Source organism: Trachemys scripta, chromosome 3, assembly GCF_013100865.1.
Source record: "Trachemys scripta elegans isolate TJP31775 chromosome 3, CAS_Tse_1.0, whole genome shotgun sequence".
Lineage (NCBI taxonomy): Eukaryota > Metazoa > Chordata > Testudines > Emydidae > Trachemys > Trachemys scripta.
In genome coordinates, this window is record NC_048300.1 from 162,525,701 (window position 1) to 162,550,194 (window position 24,494).

General features: G+C 40.7%; 1 protein-coding gene across 1 annotated transcript in view; it reads left to right on the forward strand.

Annotated features, from left to right (window-relative positions):
- Positions 1-24,494, forward strand: part of LOC117875514 (CUB and sushi domain-containing protein 1-like) — a 1,845,931-nt gene that overhangs the window by 1,321,909 nt on the left and 499,528 nt on the right. Inside the window, exon 11 of the mRNA XM_034766897.1 lies at positions 21,375-21,478. Within this exon, the coding sequence (XP_034622788.1) occupies positions 21,375-21,478 (104 nt within the window). The remainder of the gene's footprint in view (positions 1-21,374; positions 21,479-24,494) is intronic.

Below are 24,494 nucleotides of genomic sequence, written 5' to 3' on the forward strand. Positions count from 1 at the left end.
TCCTCAGTTGGAGTCTTCAGAGTGTTACAGTTGCTTGCGGTGTAGTTGGATGAAGGAGAAAGGCCAAGCATGAGCCCCCTGTGTTTGGTTTTATATCCAGTCCATGTGCTTGGGGAGCACAAGTCCAGGCATGTCTGGGGGTCATTGCTGAGTCTCCAGGAAGGTTGAGGAATTCCCTTGGTGTGGACTCATGCAGGTGAGTCATTGAATTGTAGCTTCCTTGCTGGACAATGGTGGTTGGTGGGTTGCTTGACACCCCGCCCAGGTGTTGGTTATTTTCCTTGCTGTTGCCTTTGGGGAGCTGATTCCCCATTTACAGCATGTTTTAGTGACAACCATACAACACAATTATCATAACTTCATATTCATTCACAATCTACATATATGGATAGAGAAGACACTTTCAGCAGATCATAACCTTTCCCCTGATACCTTACAAGGCATGCTTTATATGTAAGATCATGATTATATAAACATTAGGAATGTGGGGGTTCCAGGACACTCCACCAAGATATAGAATGTCACAGATGTGACTTGCCCAAGCAATACAGCAGGTTAATGGCAGATCCAGGAATAGAATCCAGTTCTCTTGACTCCCAGTTTAGTACTCCACCCACACGAACAGCAACACTCACCATATAAAATAATTTTGTTTTTATAAATATCATAGAATCATAGAGTATCAGGTTTGGAATGGACCTCAGGAGGTCATCTAGTCCAACCCCCTGCTCAAAGCAGGACCAATCCCCAACTAAATCATCCCAGCCAGGGCTTTGTCAAGCCTGACCTTAAAAACCTCTAAGGAAGGAGATTCCACCACCTCCCTAGGTAACCCATTCCAGTGCTTCACCACCCTCCTAGTGAAAAAGTTTTTCCTAATATCCAACCTAAACCTCCCACACTGCAACTTGAGACCATTAGTCCTCATTCTGTCATCTGGTACCACTCAGAACAGTCTAGATCCATCCTCTTTGGAACCCCCTTTCAGGTAGTTGAAAGGAGCTATCAAATCCCCTCTCATTCTTCTTTTCTGCAGATTAAACAATCCCAGTTCCCTCAGCCTCTCCTCATAAGTCATGTGCTCCAGCCCCTTAATCATTTTTCTGGCCTTCTGCTGGACTCTTTCTAAGTTTTCAACATCCTTCTTGTAGTGTGGGGCCCAAAACTAGACACACTACTCTAGATGATGCCTCACCAATGCTGAATAGAGCGGAATGATCACGTCCCTCGATCTGCTGCCAACGCCCCTACTTATACAGCCCAAAATGCAGTTAGCCTTTTTGGCAACTAGGGCACACTGTCGACTCATATACAGCTTCTCGTCCACTGTAACCCCTAAGTCTTTTTCTGCAGAACTGCTGCCTAGCCATTCGGTCCCTAGTCTGTAGCAGTCATGGGATTTTTCTGTCCTAAGTGCAGGACTCTGCACTTGTCCATGTTGAACTTCATCAGATTTCTTTTGGCCCAATCTTCTAATTTGTCTAGGTCCCTCTGTATCCTATCCCTACCCTCCAGCATATCTACCACTCCTCCCAGTTTAGTGTCATCTGCAAACTTGCTGAGGGTGCAGTCCACACCATCCTCCAGATCATTAATGAAGACATTGAACAAAACCAGCCCCAGGACTGACCCTTGGGGCACTCCACTTGATACCGGCTGCCAACTAGACATAGAGCCATTGATCACTACCCATTGATCCCGATGATCTAGCCCATTTTCTATCCACATTATAGTCCATTCATCCAGCCCATACTTCTTTAACTTGCTGGCAAGAATACTGTGGGACCCCATATGAAAAGCTTTGCCAAAGTCAAGGAATAACCTGTCCACTGCTTTCCCCTCATCCACAGAGCCAGTTATCTCATCACAGAAGGCAATTAGGTTAGTCAGGCATGACTTGCCCTTGGTGAATCCATGCTGACTGTTCCTAATCACTTTCCTCTCCTCCAAGTGCTTCAGAATTGATTCCTTGAGGACCTGCTCCATTATTTTTCCAGGGACTGAGATGAGGCTGACTGGTCTGTAGTTCCCTGGATCCTCCTCCTTCCCTTTTTTAAAGATGGGCACTACATTAGTCTTTTTCCGGTCATCCGGGACCTCCCCAGTCGTCATGAGTTTTCAAGGATAATGGCCAATGGCTCTGCAATCACATCCACCAACTCCTTTAGCACCCTCGGATGCAGTGCATCTGGCCTCATGGATTTGTGCTCACCCAGCTTTTCTAAATAGTCCTGAACCACTTCTTTCTCCACAGAGGGCTGGTCACCTCTTCCCGATGCTGTGCTGCCCAGTGCAGCAGTCTGGGAGCTGACCTTGTTTGTGAAGACAGAGACAAAAAAAGCATTTTGTACGTTAGCTTTTTCCACATCCTCTGTTACTAGGTTGCCTCACTCAATCAGTAAGGGGCCCACACTTTCCTTGACCACCTTCTTGTTGCTAACATACCTGAAGACCCTTCTTGTTACTCTTAACATCTCTTGCTAGCTGCAACTCCAAATGTGAATTGGCCTTGCTGATTTCACTCCTGCATGCCTGAGCAATATTTTTATACTCCTCCCTGGTCATTTGTCCAATCTTCCACTTCTTGTAAGCTTCTTATTTGTGTTTAAGATCAGCAAGGATTTCACTGTTAAGCCAAGCTGGTCGCCTGCCATATTTACTATTCTTTCTACACATCAGGATGGTTTGTTCCTGCAACCTCCATAAGGATTCTTTAAAATACAGCCAGCTCTCCTGGACTCCTTTCCCCCTCATGTTATTCTCCCAGGGGATCCTGCCCATCAGTTCCCTGAGGGAGTCAAAGTCTGCTTTTCTGAAGTCCAGGGTCAGTATTCTGCTTCTCTCCTTTCTTCCTGGTATCAGGATCTTGAACTCGACCATCTCATGGCCACTGCCTCCTAGATTCCCATCCACTTTTGCTTCCCCTACTAATTCTTCCCCGTTTGTGAGCAGCAGGTCAAGAAGAGCTCTGCCCCAGTTGATTCCTCCAGCACTTGCACCAGGAAATTGTCCCCTACACTTTCCAAAAACTTCCTGGATTGTGTGTGCACCGCTGTATTGCTCTCCCAACAGATATCAGGGTGATTGAAGTCTCCCATGAGAAGCAGGGCCTATGATCTAGTAACTTCTGTTAGTTGCCGGAAGAAAACCTCGTTCACCTCATCCCCCTGGTCTGATGGTCTATAGCAGACTCCCACCACGACATCACCCTTGCTGCTCACACTTCTAAACTTAATCCAGAGCCTCTCAGGTTTTTCTGCAGCTTCATACCGGAGCTCTGAGCAGTCATACTGCTCTCTTACATACAATGCAACTCCCCCACATTTTCTGCCCTGCCTGTCCTTCCTGAATATATATGCACCACTTCTTATGTCATGTAATATCCTTCCCTTTGCACTTTGTCAAGACATTGTACCCTCTTTTCATGTAAGAGTTATTTTTTCTGTGATGACTACAAGATGAAAGATGATGACACAACAAAACAATAATTAAATGGGAGAAAATAACAAAGAAAACCCTTAATCAGTATTTCCTTTTCATATACTAATGTGTGTTACCCATTCTGTCTCTTGCTTAAATTATAAGATTACTGAAGTGGGAGGGACTGTCCATTTTGTGTCTTATATAGATTAATTTTCTCTGTCATCTTATATTTGTTGGTAAAAACTATCATAGAATCTAGTGTATAATATTTAGGATTTTCAGATTAAAAGTACAGTAATGTACAGGTGAATGAATTTCATAAAAAAAATCTCAAAAACATACGTTCATTTTTATTTTTACAGTACCTCTACCATGTGCAAATGTCATTCTCTATTTTAGATGAATTATTTCTAAAGTGCTGATAGAAAGCACTGGATACATAAGCTAAATATTATGACTGGTATTGTTGGTGTTTTTCTTCTCATACATTGTTCTGAAAAATATTAACAATTTAAAAATTATAATAGTTGTCCATATTTTTTAAGGCTTATCCTTCCATTTTTGCTTCCTCCTGTTGCTGTAACAGTTGGAGTGGCAACAAGAAGCAAATATGAAAGCAATCCTCTTGGTACTTGCCCTCAGGCAAAAAATGAGAAATGGAAGGACCAGCCAATATGCCCAAAATGCTGTGTTTAAAAAAAAAATCTGTCAGTTAGTAAATGTCCACTTTTTACCTTGTAACACAAGAATGTCTTTAATACTTTTTTTTTAAGAACCAAGTCAGCCAAGATGAAAATTCATGCAATGCAATCTTTTACCAGTGAATTTGACATTCCAATTATCTTGTTGTATTATTTAGCTCTAATACTGAGATACGAATTTTAGCTCTGTATAGTTACAGATATCAATATGTAACTATTTCTACATAGAGGTTTGGAAATGGTCTTTATGGTTAGAAGAGTAGACAGGGACTCTGGAGATGTGTGTTCAAATTCTGGCTCAGACACAATTTTTTGTGTGACCTTGGATGAATCATGATAGTTGTGTTAACCCTAGTGCCACAATCAGCAAATGTATCAGAGGGGTAGCTGTGTTAGTCTGAATCTGTAAAAAGTCACAGAGGGTCCTGTGGCACCTTTAGGACTAACAGAAGTATTGGGAGCATAAGCTTTCGTGGGTGAGAACCTCACTTCTTCAGATGCAAGTAATGAAAATCTCTAGAGGCAGGTATAAATCAGTGTGGAGATAACGAGGTTAGTTCAATCAGGGAGGGTGAGGTGCTCTGCTAGCAGTTGAGGTGTGAACACCAAGGGAGGAGAAACTGCTTCTGTAGTTGGATAGCCATTCACAGTCTTTGTTTAATCCTGATCTGATGGTGTCAAATTTGCAAATGAACTGGAGCTCAGCAGTTTCTCTTTGGAATCTGGTCCTGAAGATTTTTTGCTGTAAGATGGCTACCTTTACATCTGCTATTGTGTGGCCAGGGAGGTTGAAGTGTTCTCCTACAGGTTTTTGTATATTGCCATTCCTGATATCTGACTTGTGTCCATTTATCCTCTTGCATAGTGACTGTCCAGTTTGGCCAATGTACATAGCAGAGGGGCACTGCTGGCATATGATGGCATATATAACATTGGTGGACGTGCAGGTGAATGAACCAGTGATGTTGTAACTAATCTGGTTAGGTCCTGTGATGGTGTTGCTGGTGTAGATATGTGGGCAGAGTTGGCATCGAGGTTTGCTGCATGGGTTGGTTCCTGAGTTAGAGTTGTTATGGTGCGGTGCGTGGTTGCTGGTGAGAATATGCTTAAGGTTGGCGGGTTGTCTGTGGGCGAGGACTGGCCTGCCTCCCAAGGTCTGTGAAAGTGAGGGATCATTGTCCAGAATGGGTTGTAGATCACTGATGATGCGTTGGAGAGGTTTAAGCTGAGGACTGTAGGTGATGGCCAGTGGAGTTCTGTTGGTTTCTTTTTTGAGCCTGTCTTGTAGCAGGAAGCTTCTGGGTACACGTCTGGCTCTGTTGATTTGTTTCTTTATTTCTTTGTGTGGGTATCGTAGTTTTGAGAATGCTTGGTGAAGATCTTGTAGGTGTTGGTCTCTGTCTGAGGGGTTGGAGCAGATGTGATTGTACCTCAGTGCTTGGCTGTAGACGATGGATCGTGTGGTGTGACTGGGGTGGAAGCTGGAGGCATGAAGGTAGGCGTAGCAGTCGGTGGGTTTTCGGTATAGGGTGGTGTTAATGTGGCCATTGCTTATTTGTACGGTGGTGTCTAGGAAGTGGACCTCCCGTGTAGATTGGTCCAGGCTGAGGTTGATGGTGGGGTGGAAGCTGTTGAAATCATGTTGAAGTCATGCAGAACGCAATGCCATCCACAGCCTCAGAAACCACCCTGACATTATCATCAAAGAGGGTGATAAAGGAGGTGCTGTTGTCATCATGAACAGGTCTGACTACTAGAAGGAGGCTGCCAGACAACTCTCCAATACCAAATTCTACAGGCCACTTTCCTCAGATCCCACTGAGGAATACACTAAGAAACTGCACCATCTACTCAGGACACTCCCTACACTAACACAGGAACAAATCAACATACCCTTAGTGCCCCGACCGGGGTTATTCTATCTACTACCTAAGATCCACAAACGTGGAAATCCTGGACGCCCCATCATCTCGGGCATTGGCACTCTCACTGAAGGACTGTCTGGATATGTGGACTCCCTACTCAGACCGTACGCCACCAGCACTCCCAGCTATCTCCGTGACACCACAGATTTCCTGAGAAAACTACAATGCATTGGTGACCTCCCAGAAAACACCATCCTAACCACCATGGATGTAGAGGCTCTCTACACAAACATCCCACACACAGATGGAATACAAGCTGTCAGGAACAGTATCCCTGATGATGACACAGCACAACTTATTGCTGAGCTCTGTGACTTTATCCTCACGCACAATTATTTCAAATTTGGTGACAATATATACCTCCAGACCAGTGGCACCGCTATGGGCACCCGCATGGCCCCACAATATGCCAACATTTTTATGGCTGACCTGGAACAACGCTTCCTCAGCTCTCGTCCACTCATGCCCCTTCTCTACCTACGCTAAATTGATGACATCTTCATCATCTGGACCCATGGCAAGGAGACCCTGGAAGAATTCCACCATTCTCTCTAAATTTCACTCTTTTAGATACTCCACAGGCTTTATTGGCTGAACTTATAAATTCCTCAAACACAGTTGTTTTGCTTGCAGGTTTGGGGCCCCAAAGGCTTCATCAGTGAGGCTTTGTAAATCTCTTGAACAGCAGCTCCAGTGAAATCTCAACTGAGCCTTAGTTAAACAAAAGTCTTGGATAGCCTCTGAGATTTTGATAGAATCTTAGGTCCTGCAGAGTTTCTAATTCATTTATATTTTGACACTTACCATCGGTTGGTTTGTACCTCTCTTCATCACATCCATGGAAGTGTCTTTTGCTGTTCAACTCTCTCTGTATATCTCCCTGCTGTGTGGACATCTGCCAAGTAGCCCTGTCATTTCATTACCCCACAAAGTTTGAGCTCAGATATTCTGTTAAATCTGAGACTTCACCTTTGGATTTAAAATGTATAATTTTGGAACTGTCTTTTTTTATACCCCCTTTGGTTTTTATATGGCTTCACTCAGATGAACTTGCTGGAAAGGCTCATTTTCAAATCTTTACCAGCTGCTAAAAAGAAAATGGATTTTTGACAATAAGACATGCATATTGCAATGTCAATTCTGAGAAATGATCAACTTTCCATTTTAACACAGAATTATATGACAGGAGGCATTTAATTACTAATTTATTGTATCTGTTTTATAATATACCTACTGTCTTATTTCTTTCTTTGTAAGACCTTTTTTCTTTTCACAGACAAGCTTGAGTATTAAAATTTTGCAATTTCTGTATAACCATGTAATGAAAGCATTGAATAATATTCTTTATACAGTCATTTTTATCCCAAGGTAGCATGCATGTTAAACTCAGAGCAAGGTGACAGTAAAAATATTTGTGTAATTTAAACTCAGTTTTCTTCAGTGTCATTCTTTTATGTATGTATGTATGTATATGGTCAGTTTTACTGAGAAAAGACTTACTTGCCAAAGCATGTGTTGAATTGCTGTGTGATGTTCATGCACTTCAACTGTGCTCTCCTCCACTGACCATGTATTAGATTAAAAAGAAAAGTGGGATGAACAAGCAGAAGTTGGCCTTTTCACCCTTGTAGATTTATGCTTTGCTAGAGACCGTGCAGGAATTCCCAAAGCTATTTCCTGTTCTTCTAGCTCTACTTAAATTGGAAGAGGAACTTCCTGGACAACCAGAAAGGGCATGTGCAAGGGCAAGGTTGCTGTTGGGATACAGCAGGCCAAGAGTCTGAGCTCTGGGTCGGGAGCCGGGCCTAGGAAGCAACCTGAGCATGTGCCCCATTTTGGTCTGCTCTGATCATGAAAATCCACCAGAGACCAAAAGGTTGTACACACCCTGATCAATTATTGCTGCAGGGCACTGGGACTACATGTCTCCTGATAAAGGTGGCTGTTGGCTGATAAAGGTCATTGTTTGTTACTGATGAAGGTATTGGAGTGATTTCTGAGTGAATTCCTTCTTCCCCAAAGGCTGTAGGAGGGTTTCTCCACTATAAGCCGAGGGTGGGAGTTTGGAATGAACTACCAGCTACGGGGATCTGCCCACCTTGCTGCTTTTTTCTGCAGCATAGTCATCCCAAAGGAAAAAACATTTTCTTTGCAGAACTACATCTGGTTAAAAGGTTTCAGAGTGGTAGCCATGTTAGTCTGTATCAGCAAATAGAATGAGAAGTACTTGTGGTTTCTTAGAGACTAACAAATGTACTTGGGCATAAGCTTGTGTGGGCTAAAACCCACTTCATCAGATGAATGCAGTGGAAAATACAGTAGGAAGATCTATATACACAGAGAACATGAAAAATGGGTGTTGCCATACCAACTATAACGAGACTAATCAATTAAGGTGGGCTATTATCAGTAGGAGAAAATAGTAGTGGTAATCAAGATGGACCATTTCCAACAGTTAACAAGAAGGTATGAGTAACAGTAGGGGGGAAAAATAGCATGGGAAAATAGTTTTTACTTTGTGTAATGACCCATCCATTCCCAGTTTTTATTCAAGCCTAATTTAATGGTGTCCAGTTTGCAAATTAATTCCAATTCTGCAGTTTCTCGTTGGAGTCTGGTTTTGAAGTTTTTTTTTGTTGGAGAATTGTGACTTTTAGGTCTGTAATTGAGTGACCAGAGAGGTTGAAGTGATGCTTTAGCAGTATCCAGTGAGGGATGAATGGCACCAGAGGCAGGGAAATTCCTGTCTTCAGTTCAAAAACTGGCTTTAAGAAATGAGAGAAACAGCAATAAACCCACAGAACCACTGAATCAGAAAATGCGAAGTTATTAAATCCTAACGTGATGTGTGGTGATAAGCTGCTTCCATAGTGGCAGTGGCAGTGTTTAAGGATGACAGTGTAAATCCACTGAATGTTGTTATCATTGAACTGTACTGACTGAAATTTCAATAAATTTAATTTCCATTAGTATCTTTTGAACCTCTGACATATGAGTGGATTTCAAATTATTCAAAAGGTTTGTATCATTCCCAGTACATATTTTATAGAGATACTTTAAGTAGATCTACTTTTCTGAACCACTAAAATAACTTTCCAAATTCTCTTCTTTCACAAATCCCCCAAACACTAATTCACTTCAATAAAAATGCTGTCACTCACACACATTTAAAAAAGAGGCAGGGGAAGAGGAGAAAAAATATTTTCCAAGATGGAGGCTGCTCTTGGTCTCATGCTACATTTCATTTTGTCTATCTACAAATAGATCATGAGTTCCTCTGTGTAAAGTTCTTCTTTAGTTTGTATATTACAGATCACACTGTCCCATAACAAATGATTAATAATAGTATAGTTCTCAGCACTGACTCTAAGCAAGTAGCAATCCTTTTTTTTTTCATAATACAAAATGGGAAACTAAAAATGTTCTATATTCTGTTCCAGTTTACAAAATTTGTGTGTTGATGGTGTATCTGCTACCATGACATTTCACTGGTGAAACAGGAAAGTTTAATGGTTGCAAATGTTCCTATATTTAGCATGAATTTATAATCTGAATAAATAGCAGTGATATTTTTTTAATGTCTTAGATTACATATCTTCGGTGAAAGGCAGGTTCCTTGGGAGGATACGAATGTACATAGACATAATCTGCACTACCTTTAATGAGTTTGAAATTATACTGAATCATCTTTATTGTCTAGGAAAATATCAGGGGATCCTTGGAATAGTGTCTAGCATATGTCTAATTTTGCAAGCTTTTTCTAACCAAAACTTTTCATTCCCTTGCTAGAGAATTTGCTATGAATGATAATGTCATTTCTTCCTATGTTTTATATATGAAGTGAAAATAATTCCTTAGGGAAACAATTATTACTCTTGCAAATAGACCTTTTAAAATATTTTTACAATTTATAACTAATATAAACTGTAAAAATATGTTTTAAAAGGTCTTTTTGCAAGTTTAAATAATTTAGTTTCCCTAAGGAATTGGTATTTTCTCTTCTTCTGTACCTGCTTTCTTTCATTGATTGACAATATTTCAGACCCATTCTGTTCCCTTGTTAGTCAAGTAGTTGAATCTACAATCAACTAAAAACATTTTTGATGTTTCGAATTCACTTAAACAACAAGGAGTCTGGTGGCACCTTAAAGACTAACAGATTTATTTGGGCATAAGCTTTGGTGGGTAAAAACCTTACTTCTTCAGATGCATAGAGTGAAAGTTACAGATGCAGGCATTATATACTGACACATGGAGAGCAGGGAGTTACTTTGCAAGTGGAGAACCAGTGTTGACAGGGCCAATTCAATCAGGGTGGATGTAGTCCACTCCCAATAATAGATGAGGAGGTGTCAATTCCAGGAGAGGAAAAGCTGCTTCTGTAATGAGCCAGCCACTCCCAGTCCCTATTCAAGCCCAGATTAATGGTGTTAAATTTGCAAATGAATTTTAGTTCTGCTGTTTCTCTTTGAAGTCTGTTTCTGAAGTTTTTTTGTTCAATGATAGTGACTTTTAAATCTGTAATAGAATGACAGGGAGATTGAAGTGTTCACTTACTGGCTTATGTATGTTACCATTCCTGATGTCCGATTTGTGTCCATTTATTCTTTTGCGGAGGGACTGTCCGGTTTGGCCAATGTACGTGGCAGAGGGGCATTGCTGGCACATGATGGCATATATAACATTAGTGGATGTGCAGGTGAATGAGCCCTTGATGGTGTGGCTGGGTCCTCTGATGGTGTTGCCAGAGTAGATATGGGGACAGAGTAGGCAACGAGGTTTGCTACAGGGATTGGTTCCTGGGTTGGTGTTTCTGTGGTGTGGTGTGTAGTTGCTGGTGAGTATTTGCTTCAGGTTGGGGGGTTGTCTGTAAGCGAGGACTGGCCTGCCTTCCAAGGTCTGTGAGAGTGAGGGATCATTTTCCAGGATAGGTTGTAGATTGTGGATAATGCGCTGGAGAGGTTTTAGCTGGGGGCTGTGTGTGATGGCCAGTGGTTTTCTGTTATTGTCCTTGTTGGGCCTGTCCTGTAATAAGTGATTTCTGGGTACCCGTCTTACTCTGTCAATCTGTTTCCTCACGTCCCCACAGACTAACATGGCTACCCCCTGATACTTGAATTCACTTAGTCATTCAGCTAATGAATAAGTAGCTGCTGACCTTTGTTATGGAAGTCCATTTTAAATGCCTTTCAAGACAGTCTTAGAGAATGTAAGGTTAGGTTGTATAACCTTAGAGTTCTCATTGTCCCAGACTTGTGGAAAGAAAGGCAAGATGCAAGGGATGTGGTTTAATTAGACCACAACTTTGTTAACTTACTGGGAATATCCAGCAATAATTCATACAATAGAGGTGATGATTTCTTCCTTAATTGCTTCAATCTGGCGCAGTGTTGCATCAGCCATTCCATCCTCCTCAACTGTTCCCAGCCCACTGCTGGAAACCCCACTCCTACTTCTCATGTGAGACAGTCTCTATGGGTTTCTTTAGGAGATGCCTTTCCCTCTGTGACTTGGCTGGAGACATACAGTGGAACTGTGGTCCTAATATTATCATGCATTCTCTGATATTCCAAGTAAATATTCTCAGCTGAAAGATGTATGTGGTGTGCAGTCCAGAGAAATGAAGGAGATGGAGAAAAATGATAACATGACCTCTAACTCTTTCTTTATGAATATATCCTTTTAGCCATCTATGTCTCCATGTGGTGGAAATACACGGAATCTTATTCTTGAAATATGGATCAATGTTTGAAGCACCTCTTTCATTTTGAAATATCACAATGATTTTGGAATCTGAGGGAATATGGTGATATTTCTACCTTCGTTACTGCAACAATGGCATGTTTTGCTTTCAAATGCACTTCCAGCAAGTGGTGTCTATTATAAAATAAGTGACAGAATCAGGCACATACTTCTGTTATCATACATGATTTTCAACCTACTCATTTCAGTTGGGGAGAAGATGCAGGGTAGGAAAATGTAGTATATTATTACAGCTAAAGCTAACCTTTTTGATGCAAATACCACCACAACTGAAAATAAATAAAATAAATACAGTAGTACAATATTTGTAGGCTTTGAAGCCCTGGTTCTAAATTTTAGTTTGTGGCATGACTTCAACCTCTGTTGTGGTATTCTGCCGTACCACTGGAAATCTGCCTAATGACTGAGAAGGTCTTTGGTGTACTAGTGATGTTCAGTGCCATTTATCTTCTGGTCAATGTCATTTTGCCTACTTGCTACTGAGTAGTCTGTGCAATTATGTTTTATTTCCCATCAGGTGTCTTTGCTAGCTTCAGTAAATACAACTGTACTCTGAACCTGATTTTACCTTATTGGAAAGTAATAATTGAAAAATACATTGGCCACATCTGGTGAAAATTATTGGCTTGTATCAGTGTTGGTTGGCATTTTTCATGCCTTATGGGCACATTTTTATTTTTATTGTTGGCATTATGCAGATTGAATAGCCTTTCCATAGCTAGTTTTTCAAAAAGATCTCATTTAAAATCCCAGATTAGCTTCAAGGTCCTCTCTTCACGTCTTCACATAGCATTCAGCTCTAAGAAGGAATCCTATTTCAGAATTTGTGCTCCAGTATTTGTTGCCAACATGAGAGACTTTCACACCCTCAAAAGACATTTCTGATTTCTTTCAGGACGTCATTTATTTTAAATTGGCCTCTTTATGCATGGAGCATTTTTATTCTAATTCTCCGGGGCTTCCACCAGCTCCCCTTTGTTTCCATCCAGGTCCCCCAGCCGACCCATGGCTTGGACCTTACCATCCACCAACCTCACAAGAGGCTTAAGGAGGGCTATGAGAATGGGGGGCGGGGGGGAGGGGGAGGTTGGCTCCCTGCCGTACCAGTCATGGGAGTCCCCGAACCTCCTCCCCTGTTCTGTTTCTTTATCCAGTACCTCCTTTTAAGTCCTTTACCAGGCCATTTATCTGGTCACTAGCTGCCTTCCCTATGGAGTACCTGCACTGATCATCCATCCAATATTACAAAATAAGTTGTGACATATGGACTACCACCTTTTCTATTAACCAGAAAAGGTTCATCCTCACACCCATTGTGAGGAAGGTGAAAAAACCCACACTCCACCGAAGCCAATTCTGGTGGTGTGGGAAAAAATCCTTCCCAGCCCCCCTTTAAAAGAGGCGACTAGCGTAATGCTCACAGCAGGTCCAAATCCAGCCTGCCATTCACCTCCACTTGCTGGCTACTAGGGGAGGGAGGGTGGGTGCTGGCTTCCTCACTGCTTTCACATAGAGACTTGCCCCACCCAGGTTTCGTACCTTTATGCACATTCCGCGGGGGGGAGGTGTAAGTTAAGTCATTGATGCAAAGTTGACCACTGAGCACCTTTTGCAGCAGTTTCTGACCTTCTTCCTCTCCCCCCACTCCCCAACCACAAAGCAGAGCTGTCCTTCTTTGGGTAAGCCCACACAAATTCTGCCCCATCTTTAGTTGTGGTGCAGTCAGTTTCCTCCTGTGCAATTGTATGTTTAATCTGTTTCGACATCTGTCAGTCCTCATCCTCAAAGGAAACCTACACAACACTTTCAAACAATGAGCCTGGGAGATTAAATTCATAACAATGCTAGATACTATAAATTGTGGTCTTAATGAAGACACTGGATTTATGGCTTATTACAAGAATCTGTAACTGACTACCCCTCTTCCCCCTTTTTTTGTCTTATGACTACAGGGTGCTAATAAGCTACTTCAGTATGAATGGTCCCTCTTAGAATATGTACTATCTGTTCGATCTTGCATTTCACTGTGACACTCTTAGTACCTTTATCTTAGTACTTGCAGAGCTGGAAAGTACCGAATATCTGATTTATAATTCTTCCTCTAATAGCAACTCTCAAAACATGAAAATGACTGAGGAAGTCAGTGGTTCAAACAAAATATGCTGACAGCTAGCAGACTCTTTTTTGTAAAAACACTGATGGCCTTGTCTTTCTGCACCTAATGTGTGTACACACACACAAATCTCACTGTTGACACTCAGAAGAAATATCTGTGTGTCAGAAATGCACAGGTGTATGTAAGGTGGCATATACATTGTATGCTAGCTATTTGCAAAAGATGGATTGAAAGAAGGACCCACTGCAGATAGCATGGTCCACACTTAAAATGTATTTCTTTCTGGTGGTTGTGAAAATGAGGAGACACCACTGGTTAATGCCACTATAGTAATTTCTCAGTAATTTGTTTGCATACCAAAATGAGTTGCATTTTTTGTTAGGTGTCCAAAAGTAGTGGAATGGTTATGGCTATCTTGGGTTTTTCATCATGGTGTATATTAACCAATCAATTATTTAATAAGCTAAGCAAATATAGTTTTATTTAATTGCAAAACTCAATTAACTATGGAGTCATGAATGGCACCTTTGCAGTTATATTCTTTTTTGTATTATATTCATTATATAACACAATAGAGTCTGTGATTGAATTGGTGCAATCTCTTTGAAGTGGCATTTTTTCAATACATATTATATATATGTGCACATACAAAAACATTACCCCCCAGGCCCGAGTACTACAAACCCTTCACCAAAAACTAATCAACTTCATTTACAGCATAGGAAGGAGAAGAGGGAGAGTAATGTTAGTGGGATTTTTATTATTATTATTTTAAGTGTGTGAGAGGCATTTGGATACTAGTGTTAATGAGAAAATATAGATACTTAAGTGCTAACTATAATTACATTATTTTTCACATTTAAATCTCAAAATTCTGGACAAAGATCAATGAGCATCGTTATCTTCATTGTACAAATGAAACTGCTAATAGAGTAACTGTATTGTCTAAGTTAACACAGTGATTCAGTGACAGTCCAAGGAACATAACATAAATCTCTTGACTCCATATCTACTTGGATCCACTGCAACATGCTTTCTCCTTGACCTTCATTTTTATTGGTATAGAAGAAATTATCTTAAAAAAATTACTGGATTTCAATTTTCTGACCATATTGTCATAGGTGATCGAGTCCACTGTGTTTTTCCTTATGAATAATCTTCCCATTTACTGGGATTCTGTGCTTCTTACTATGGATTAAACCATATTCTTTTTGTATAATTTACTCCATTAAAAATATTTTCCACAGCTGATTTGTAAACTGAAATGTAAATAAAAGAACATGTAACAAAATTTAGCATATATATGATTCATTACTACTTTAAGAATATATTCTGTCATCTCTCTTTTGGTAAATAAGACTTTAATTACTGTTGCTTTAAAAATGATTTATGTGAAGCTAGGTTTTTTTATTGTCAAGGAGAACAGCTGTACTTTTATGCTTCTACATACTTCTTATATTGTTCCTTGGCTTTATTTTTTCTTTACTTAGAAATGAAAATGTTGCATGTTAATCATTGTTATAACCTAGGAGCATTAGAGGTTGCAGCTAGGAGCAGGTGGGAACATGTATTATTCACCTTCATGGTAGTGTCTATAATGCTACTGGTTATTAAAACATAATGCAGTCTCGTGAAATACACTTTATCTCTGCATACAGCAGATTTACAAATACAGGCTATAAAAGGTGCATATAGTATGCAATAGATCACTGAACTGGAATGCTGACGTATTGCCAAAATTATTTTGCATATGATTTGGTCATATAATGATTTTTTTTTTTTTAAGAACTAGGCCTGCTGGCACAACTATAGTTAAGGTTATGTGAGGGGCTCCATTAAACCTCTGCATTTTTAATGGTGTGTAGTCACTCCATCTTGAAACTCAATATACGGAATATTAGTCCAGGGGCATATTTAAACTCAAGTATTTTAAACAAACTGCATTAGTTATTTTGAATTATAAATCAGCATAACAATTGAAACCTGTGGGAAGATTCAGATATGGGTATTTGGCTCTGTACATTTAAAATGGCTTTCTTCTTGAAAGGCAATGTTGAAGTATATTGGTCCATAATATGGATCAGTGTCTTAATGTTTTGTTTTGTTTTTTACATCTTTATTATAACTGAGTTATTTAACTTAGTATATTCCATATACAATAATTCATTTTAGAAAAACAAATCAAAAGTTCTTTAGCCCAGTGAGACACTATTCATGTCTGGAGCCACAAAAGAAAACTTTTTCACTACAACAGAAGCTGTTACTCTCTGAGTCAATCTATAGATTAAACATAATGATCTTCAGGGTTGTTTCTTTCCACCCCTAAACTATACCTCCCAAAACAAGTCTATGATGATAAATAGTGATTTCAGTGCATCTTCAGAGAGACTTAGGAGTGTCTTCTATGCAACATTTCAAATCCCTACACAGTTATATAAGCTACATGTAGAAACATTTTGATCAGATATGCAAGTACATGAGAACAGTAACAGGGATGGATTTTAAGCAGCAGGCCACAACTTGGTGCCCTTTTCCTGTGTTATCTGTCCCATCTCCCCATACTAGACATTTAAGTGACTCCAGTGCAGGGCTACAGGGCACTTGACCCCCTTCTGACAACAAAAATTACTACATGACCCCGGGGGAGGGGAAGGGGGGCGAGGGGCAAAGCCCCGAGATGGGTGTGTGTGTGTCAAAGCTGAAGCCCAAGGGCTTCATCCCCGGGCGGGGGGCCTGTACCCTGAGCCCCGCCACCCAGGGCTGAGGCCCTCGGGATTTGACTTCAGCCCCCAGCATGTCTAACGCCAGCCCTGGTAACCCCATTAAAATGGGGTTGTGACCCACTTTGGGGTCCCAACCCACAGTTTGAGAACTGCTGATATAGTCCATGGCTCAGGGTAGATGCTCCACTGCCACCCCCAAGTATTCAGCTCACTCTGCTGAATCCTATCACTTTCACCCTTGTGAAAGGAAGAGAAGGAGGTACCAGTGAGGGATCTTGGTTATTAGATTTCAGGTCTCCCCTTTTCCCATACCAGAGGTCTAACCATGAAATCCCTGGTCTCTTATTTCTGGGTACTGTCCCTTTAGTCTTTTATTCATGCTGGACACTTGCCACAAGTTGAACTAAACATTCATACAATTTTTAAATTAAATTTCTAAATCCTATTCCTAACCTAACCTAATTCTGTCCCCTGATGCTACGAGGAAGGTAAAAATCCTACCAAGCTTCAGACAGTTTGGCCTCATTGGAAAAATTCTTTCCTCACCACTAAAACAGGTGATAAGTGAGACCCACAGCAACATAAAAATACAGTTTCTATACTGGCAATCTCATTACTCTCTGTGCTCTTCTGTAATAGAGTATATGTTGCATTACTTAAGAACAATGCTGCTTTAGCACTATCTAGTCTACTAAAACAATCATAAGTTGTTTAACAATAGAGATAGAATACTCAGGAATGGTCAGCCATGCAGGTGAACTGATTGGCTAACCATTCTTGCAGCTTTTTTTTTTTTTAAATAGAAAAAGGCGTGCTGGTTTAGGCAATAGAAAGATCAATCCTGTGCAATTGTTTGAGGGAGAAAATTGTGTAGCCATACTTTAAAGAGGACAGAACTTGCCATGAAACAAGCTGGACTAATTTTCATGGAGGTCTCTTAGTATTATTGTTGTTTATATAGCACCCAAAAGAGTACTACGTACTGCTAGTATAAATAGGAAGATATGGCCCTGGGCCCAAAGAGTTCACAGTCTGGTTTCAGACATGATGAAGGTGGGCAACTGTAATAGCAAGAGAGTTGAAGAAAGAGGTGTTTCAGCGACAGGATAACATGTTTACTCAGCAAGGCAAATGCACATCTTGTTGGAGGTATTCAGCAGTCCAAATAAATAAATAAATAAATGCCTGATTTATTTCCTTTCTACATATTGCTGAAGTGGCTTATCTTCTAGCATGTTGGTGTAGATTGTCATATAAATTCTATACAGGAGTTCAGTCTCCCTAAGAAAAAGTCTCTATCTACCAAAGTTCTTTTACAGAAAGATTCTTGACTGGGTAAAAATGCACAAATTCAAAAGCAAAAGTTTTCTTTGACTTCGGGCTTTAACACATAGTCTGCTCCCAGTGAAACCCACACAGTGCAGAGTCAAGACACAACATGAGTAAGAAAACTCCATCTGAGCAATGGTAGAAAACATGCTTGAAAATCAAAATGATAAAACTTGTTTGATCAATATAAATAACAGGGATGACAAACTGACCTTCCAAGTAAACAACCTGAAGGATCAGATTCAAACAGTAGAGGATGGAGGCTTTGTGGTCCTATCACACCCATCCCATAAAGGAGCAGTAATGAAGTCCTCCAGGCTGCCTAGAGTGGCTGGGGGGGGAAGTAGCCAATCAGAGAGGTGGCAGGGAACAGCCAATCAGGACCCAGCGGGCCCATATAAAAGGAATTGCAGTACCTGAGAAGAGTCGGTTGCTGCTTGGAGCTGGAGGAGTGAGGATTGTGTTCCTGGCTGGCTGAAGGAATGGCAGGACCAGGGACAGATCAATTGCTGGAAATCACTGGGAGCAAGAGCAAGCTCCTGGCTGGCTGTTGGGACTGAGTAAAAGACTTCAGCGATAAGGGTGAAACATTTGTGGGTCTGCGGGTAAGTGGTCCAGGGAACTGTAGCAGCATAGTGACTAGCTAAAAGGGATGCAGAAGTATGTGGCTGCTATTCATAGGGTCCCTGGTCTGGGATCTGGAGTAGTGGGTGGTCCTGGATCCTTCCACCAACTACTAGGGAGGGAAGTGTCTTAAGCCCTGAGGAAGGGAGTTGAGAAGGGGCTGAATATTGAACAGTAAATACCTCCAGAAGGAGATCGGATGGTTTAGTGGCCCATCTGGAGAGCTGGGACTAGAAAGGCCCAGAGCAGGTGAGGACAGTGTCTCCAGGGAGGAAGCCCTGGGGATATGGTCCCATACCAGAGCTGGGAATTTTTAAAGACTGAGCCCGAGGAGTGCTACGGACACAGATCAATGGATGGGTACTGGGATAGGCCTTTGTTGGACTGTGTATCCCAAAAGGAGTCTGTTTTGTTTCACATACAGACTGTGTGTGTGACTCAGCTGGAGCACTGAGTCATTGAAAACCCACACGAGAAACCTCCAATAGAGGTCACCGCAGAGTAAGAGAGTGCAGGCCCATGCACCAGGCCAGGGAGCACTCACAAGATATCCAAGGTATCCTAGAGTATCTGCTATACCTGAAATTATCAGGCCTGCCATTGAGGTCTCTGACGGTGCACCTTGTGGTAATCTCAGCTATCTAGCCCCTGGCTTGGAACCATATAGCAAAGAATAGGATATGATGGGCAAAGACAGAGGAGTCTGTTTCCTTACCTCCCATTCCTTCATGCGGCCAGGAAACAATGGGAAATGGGTGGAAGGTAGGGATGTAAAAGGTTAACCAGTTAGCATTAGGCTTACTGTTAACTAACCTTAACCGTTAACACCAGTGGCCACGCGGCAGCGGCAGGGACCCCAGATTTGGCTGTGCCGGCCTGGTGGAAGGGACCCAGCCCCGGCTGTGCTGTGCCAGCCAGCCTATGGGACCCCAGCGCCAGCCCGGCCGCACCACACCGGTCATCTGGAGCAACCCCAGCCCTTGCTGTGCCGCACTGGCAGGACTCCAACCCCAGCCGCGCCAGCCCATGGAGCAGGACCCCAGCCCTGGGCGGACCAGAGTGTCCCCAGACCCAGCTGCCCTGCACCGGCTGGCCGGAGGAATCTCAGCGCCCGCCATGCCAGGCCATCCGGAGCGACCTCAGTTAACAGTTAACCAGTTAAATGATATAATTTTAATCATTTAACCAGTTAACTTTTAAAATCAATATTAAGATCCTAGTTGGAGGTGGGAGGTTTTTCCCAAGCCTTTTTGAGGAGTGTCTCAGAGCCATTATTGTGGTTCTGTCATGTAGGGGGAATACTCAGGGTATCAAAGCCATCAGCTTTTTAGCTGCCTTTTCCACAATAGTGGCACAAAATGGCTGTTGCAAGAGCCAGTACAGGTGTTGACTTTCCAAAGTGCCGGGGGATACTCAACCTGCGGCTCTGACCCAGGCCCTGCCCCCACTCCATCTCTTCCCCCAAGGCCCCACTCCGCCTCTTCCCATCCAGCTCCGCCCCCTCCCTTGAGCATCCTTGCTCCCACATCCTCCCTCACCGCCTCCTGCACACCATGAAACAGCAGTACGTGGTGGGTGGGAGGTGCAGGGAGGTGCTGATCCATGCACAGGGCTTGCCAGCGGGCAAGAGGCACTGGGGGGAGGGAGAGGTTCTGATAGGGGGGCTGCCAGTGGGTGCCCTTGAGCATTCATGGAGTTGGCACCTATGGGAGCCAGGATCTGACCCTGATACTGTTGTTAGTCCCAAAATATAAGCAAAAAGAGCTCCCTCCTGTAAACAAATTTTCATGGAAATTGGATCAGAGGTTGTCCTGGTGTATCCAATCATCATCAAGATAAGGAAACAATGAATAATGTATTGAGACAGACTATCTGCTGAAAACTTGATATACAGATACAGGAAGTAAAAGGAGTAATATTATTGACTGCAGCAGACTCTGACACAGAGCTGTAATAAGGTCCTAATTCTGGAGTCATATTTTTTGTGGAGCTTTATGAAAAAAACATTTCTGTACTTCATACTATGATTTTCAATGGAATACAATAAATATACAAATTTTTTTGGAGGGAACACTTTTATTTTCTTTCATTACGATTGTAATTCATGGAAACTTTATATTGAATACTGAGTAAAATCAATTTCTTCATAAGACCGTCTGTGTTAACAAATTTATAGACAGAGTAGTTAAGGAGTTCTCAGATTTCTCTTACTGATGTATGTATACCCTCCCTTACCTCACTCTTTCATGAAGTGGACAATCTTTAATAATATATGTTCATCCTCATCTCCTTTTTTATTTTATATTTCAACTGAAATGGAAAATATTCTGTAAGGTATTTCTGAGATTTTCATATGTATAGTTTCCAAAAATGTGTCAATATAATGATATTTATTGCATTCTATACTTTAGATTGGCTTTCTTTTATGTCCGTGTATATTGTACTTTTCCAATGCTGAAAAATCAGTATCTGTATATAATAATGATAACTAAAATAAAGTGTTATTTTTACTTATTAACTTTAAAAACTATCAAAGGATATTGCTACCCTTAATACATTTATCTGAAGACTTCTTTCTTGTTATTAGATAACATGAAAACCTTTATTTTTCTGTAGGTCTTGCTCAAATTTAAATAACAATAATTGAAGTCAATGGGAGTGAGGACTTCAGGGTTTGACTCTAGAAGCTAAAGCATTTGTTAAACATATTGCAAATCACCTAATCTGTAGGATATAATTTAATTAAATATGTATCTTTTCATTCTAATAGGTCATAAAGCTAGCTTTTGAAGAGTTTGAACTGGAAAGAGGATATGACACCCTGACTATAGGGGATGCTGGGAAAGTGGGAGACACCAGAACAGTGTTGTATGTGTAAGTACACTTCTTAAATAGTTATGGTTTTTATTTATTATCATTCACATTGATTTTCTATGTTCTATATATATTAAAGTTAGTGACTCAGAAATATGTTTTGCTATGAATTATGCCTGTTAGATCACAAGTCTGAAACCATATCACTGAACAGAAGCTCAAGAATTCATGTACACAAAGCTAAAAGAGAAATTCAAAAGCAATAAAGTATAAATAAATCTTACCACAAAAAAGGAAATGGAATAAAAGAAAATTTTGTCAGCCTTCCTGAGTCATGTATCAATAGTGGACATTTGCATGATGGCAAAGTGGTAGTCCTTTTCCAGACACTGTATCATGTCTCAAGATTCCCGAGTTTATGCCAATTTTTAGCAAATCAATGCTGCAATCTCTTTTTTAAAATAATGTAAAGTCCCACCATTTGTAAGGGAACTGCTGGTGAGTCAGCTACAGTGGAAGATATATGTGCACAATCTCTCAAACGAGAAAAAACAGTTACCTCTATAGTAACTGTTGTTCTTTGAGATGTGTTGTGCACATATACATTTCACGATCCTCTCACCTCCCCCACTACTTTGGATATTACTTAGACGGCAGTGCAAAAGAAAGGAGAAGGAGGCAGCAGCCATGCCCTTTTTATGCCCTTGGTTCTGAGCATGAGTAGAGAGGGGTGGTACCACGGCCTAGTGATACTGCTGACAAAAGTCTCCAACTGTAGTACATTGGGTGTACATACACCAACAGAGGAATGTACATGTGCACAACTCATCTTGAAGAACAGTTATTGTCAGTTATGTAACCATATTTTAAACTATACACATCCATGATTTGAATCATAAACAGGTGAAAATGGAATGTTACAAGTTCAAACTGAAATTTCAAGTTTAATATAGTACAAAAAATCAGATAAATTAGCCATGCATAAATATAAAAACTTCTAATTTTTGTTTCAAAGCCTGGGATGTGGTGTGTAAGCACTAGATATAAAGGGGCTTTTGATTAATAGGATTTTACTGTATCTGACAACTTTTAGGGCATTTATAAAACTTTCCTACCATAAAGAATGAAGGTAAAGTATTTTTTTAAAAAATAGATGTATATCACAAGCAGAATTTCTATAGCAAGGCAGGGAGAAGATGAGTCCAAGAAGTCTACTAGTGATCTTACTGTGAAAATCTAATTTCCTCCCCTTCCCCTCCCCCCACCAATAAGGTGATTGTTTTTATGTTTAGTGTGGAGCCTTTGTGCTGTCAGCATATGAGGTAACAGCAGAAGTCTCTTCCTTCTACATCAAAACGCCTTAATTAGTTAACACCAGGAATATTTGAACTACACACAGCACCTTGCATTCAAATCATAAAATGTATACCACACAGCCCACTGTAACTGATCTTTCTAGAGAATATAAGAAGGGAGAAAATATTTCTTTCAAACAGTTCTTTTCAAAGGCACAGTTGTTAAAATGTGGGGCACACCAAAAAGACACTGACTCCAAATAAATTCTGAAACACCTGAACTATTATCTATGTCTGAATAATCTGAGTCCTTCCCATGCTGTCCAACATTTTTTATGGCACTAAAGAGGCTCCAGCATTCCCATCTATCATGCTGTTTACTGGAATGGCCACCTTGTTGTGTTTTTATGAGCTTAGGTCATTAACTTACCACTGAACTCCCAAGCTGAAGGACAAGTGGACTGCTTTTTGTCTGGCCCATACCCTTTGAGCTCTCTGACTTAGGTGGCCCTACCGGGAATTAAAACTCCCACTGGCATATCTCTGAGTCTTGAGAACACACAAGCCTTCCCACCACATCAAGGTGAAATCCCCAGGAAAGGCTGTCTGAATGACTTGTCTTATAATACTAATAATTGGGGATTGCTCTGAAACCAAATATTGTTCCTTAATATGTATAATATCTGGGTTTGAATCAATATTCTTAGTATCCTCAGATTTGGGGGATTCTGGAAAAACAATTGGGATCAGCTTTGATATATGACTATTGAGCTGAGCAAGCTTATTGGTGCCCCACGAATTCTGCTTCATGTCTTAGTTTTTCAAGCATTCGTGAGTAATATACTTATATATAACTCATTCTATATACCACTGAAATGCCATGATTACAGTGGTTTAACATTACCTGTACCACCACCAACATCTGGTTAAGACAGGAAAGGAATAATAACTGATTAAAATAAATTGGTAGTGGAAACAATATAATGGAATTGCAATTTCTTTAGGATGTTACAGTGCTTATTAAATCTATAGCATAGGAGATAATTAGTTTGATCCCCAAATTTTTATTATGACACTATTTGTGTAGTTATCAATCATCCACTTGCATCATATCCTGTCAAAACTGTATATTTAACATGCATTGTGGATTTCCTCCATTTTGTTTTAAAATAGGTGGATATAAAGGGACTAGCCTTAGTGCATTATAGACACAGTTACTGATTGTTTCATCATAATTGAAGGGGCTAATATCAAAATGTCAAAGTAATTTTATCATCAAAACTTTCCATTAGTTGGTGTTAATACCTCCTTTTGCAATAAAAGAGATTTGAACAGTGCCTTTCAAGCTTTTTATGATTTCTGAAGGAATGAGGCAGCTTACAGTGAAGCTTCCATTAAGGTGGTTTAATTTATAAGCTCTTAAAATATAATGCAAGGACCTTATGCTGAACAGGTTTCTCTGGGCAGCCTAAAGGCCAAATCTTTATGGAAGTCTCTTTAAAATATCACCGACAAAAACTCATGGTCATGTCTACCTTTCTAGTAGTGATGAAAGATCACTAGGTTTAGAGTCTTGATTGGCTAATTATGCAAAAATAAGTGCTTATCTGAACCCAAATAAAACTCTTAGCCTTTTGAGTCTTTCCTTACCACACAACGTATCTTCTGTAAACATACAAACAAGCCAGCTCCTCAAAAGTTACTGAATCCCAACCCAACTACTGGAATTGGAGGGGAAGGGAATGAAGTGCCCACTTAATTGCTTCCCCTCACTGCAAAAT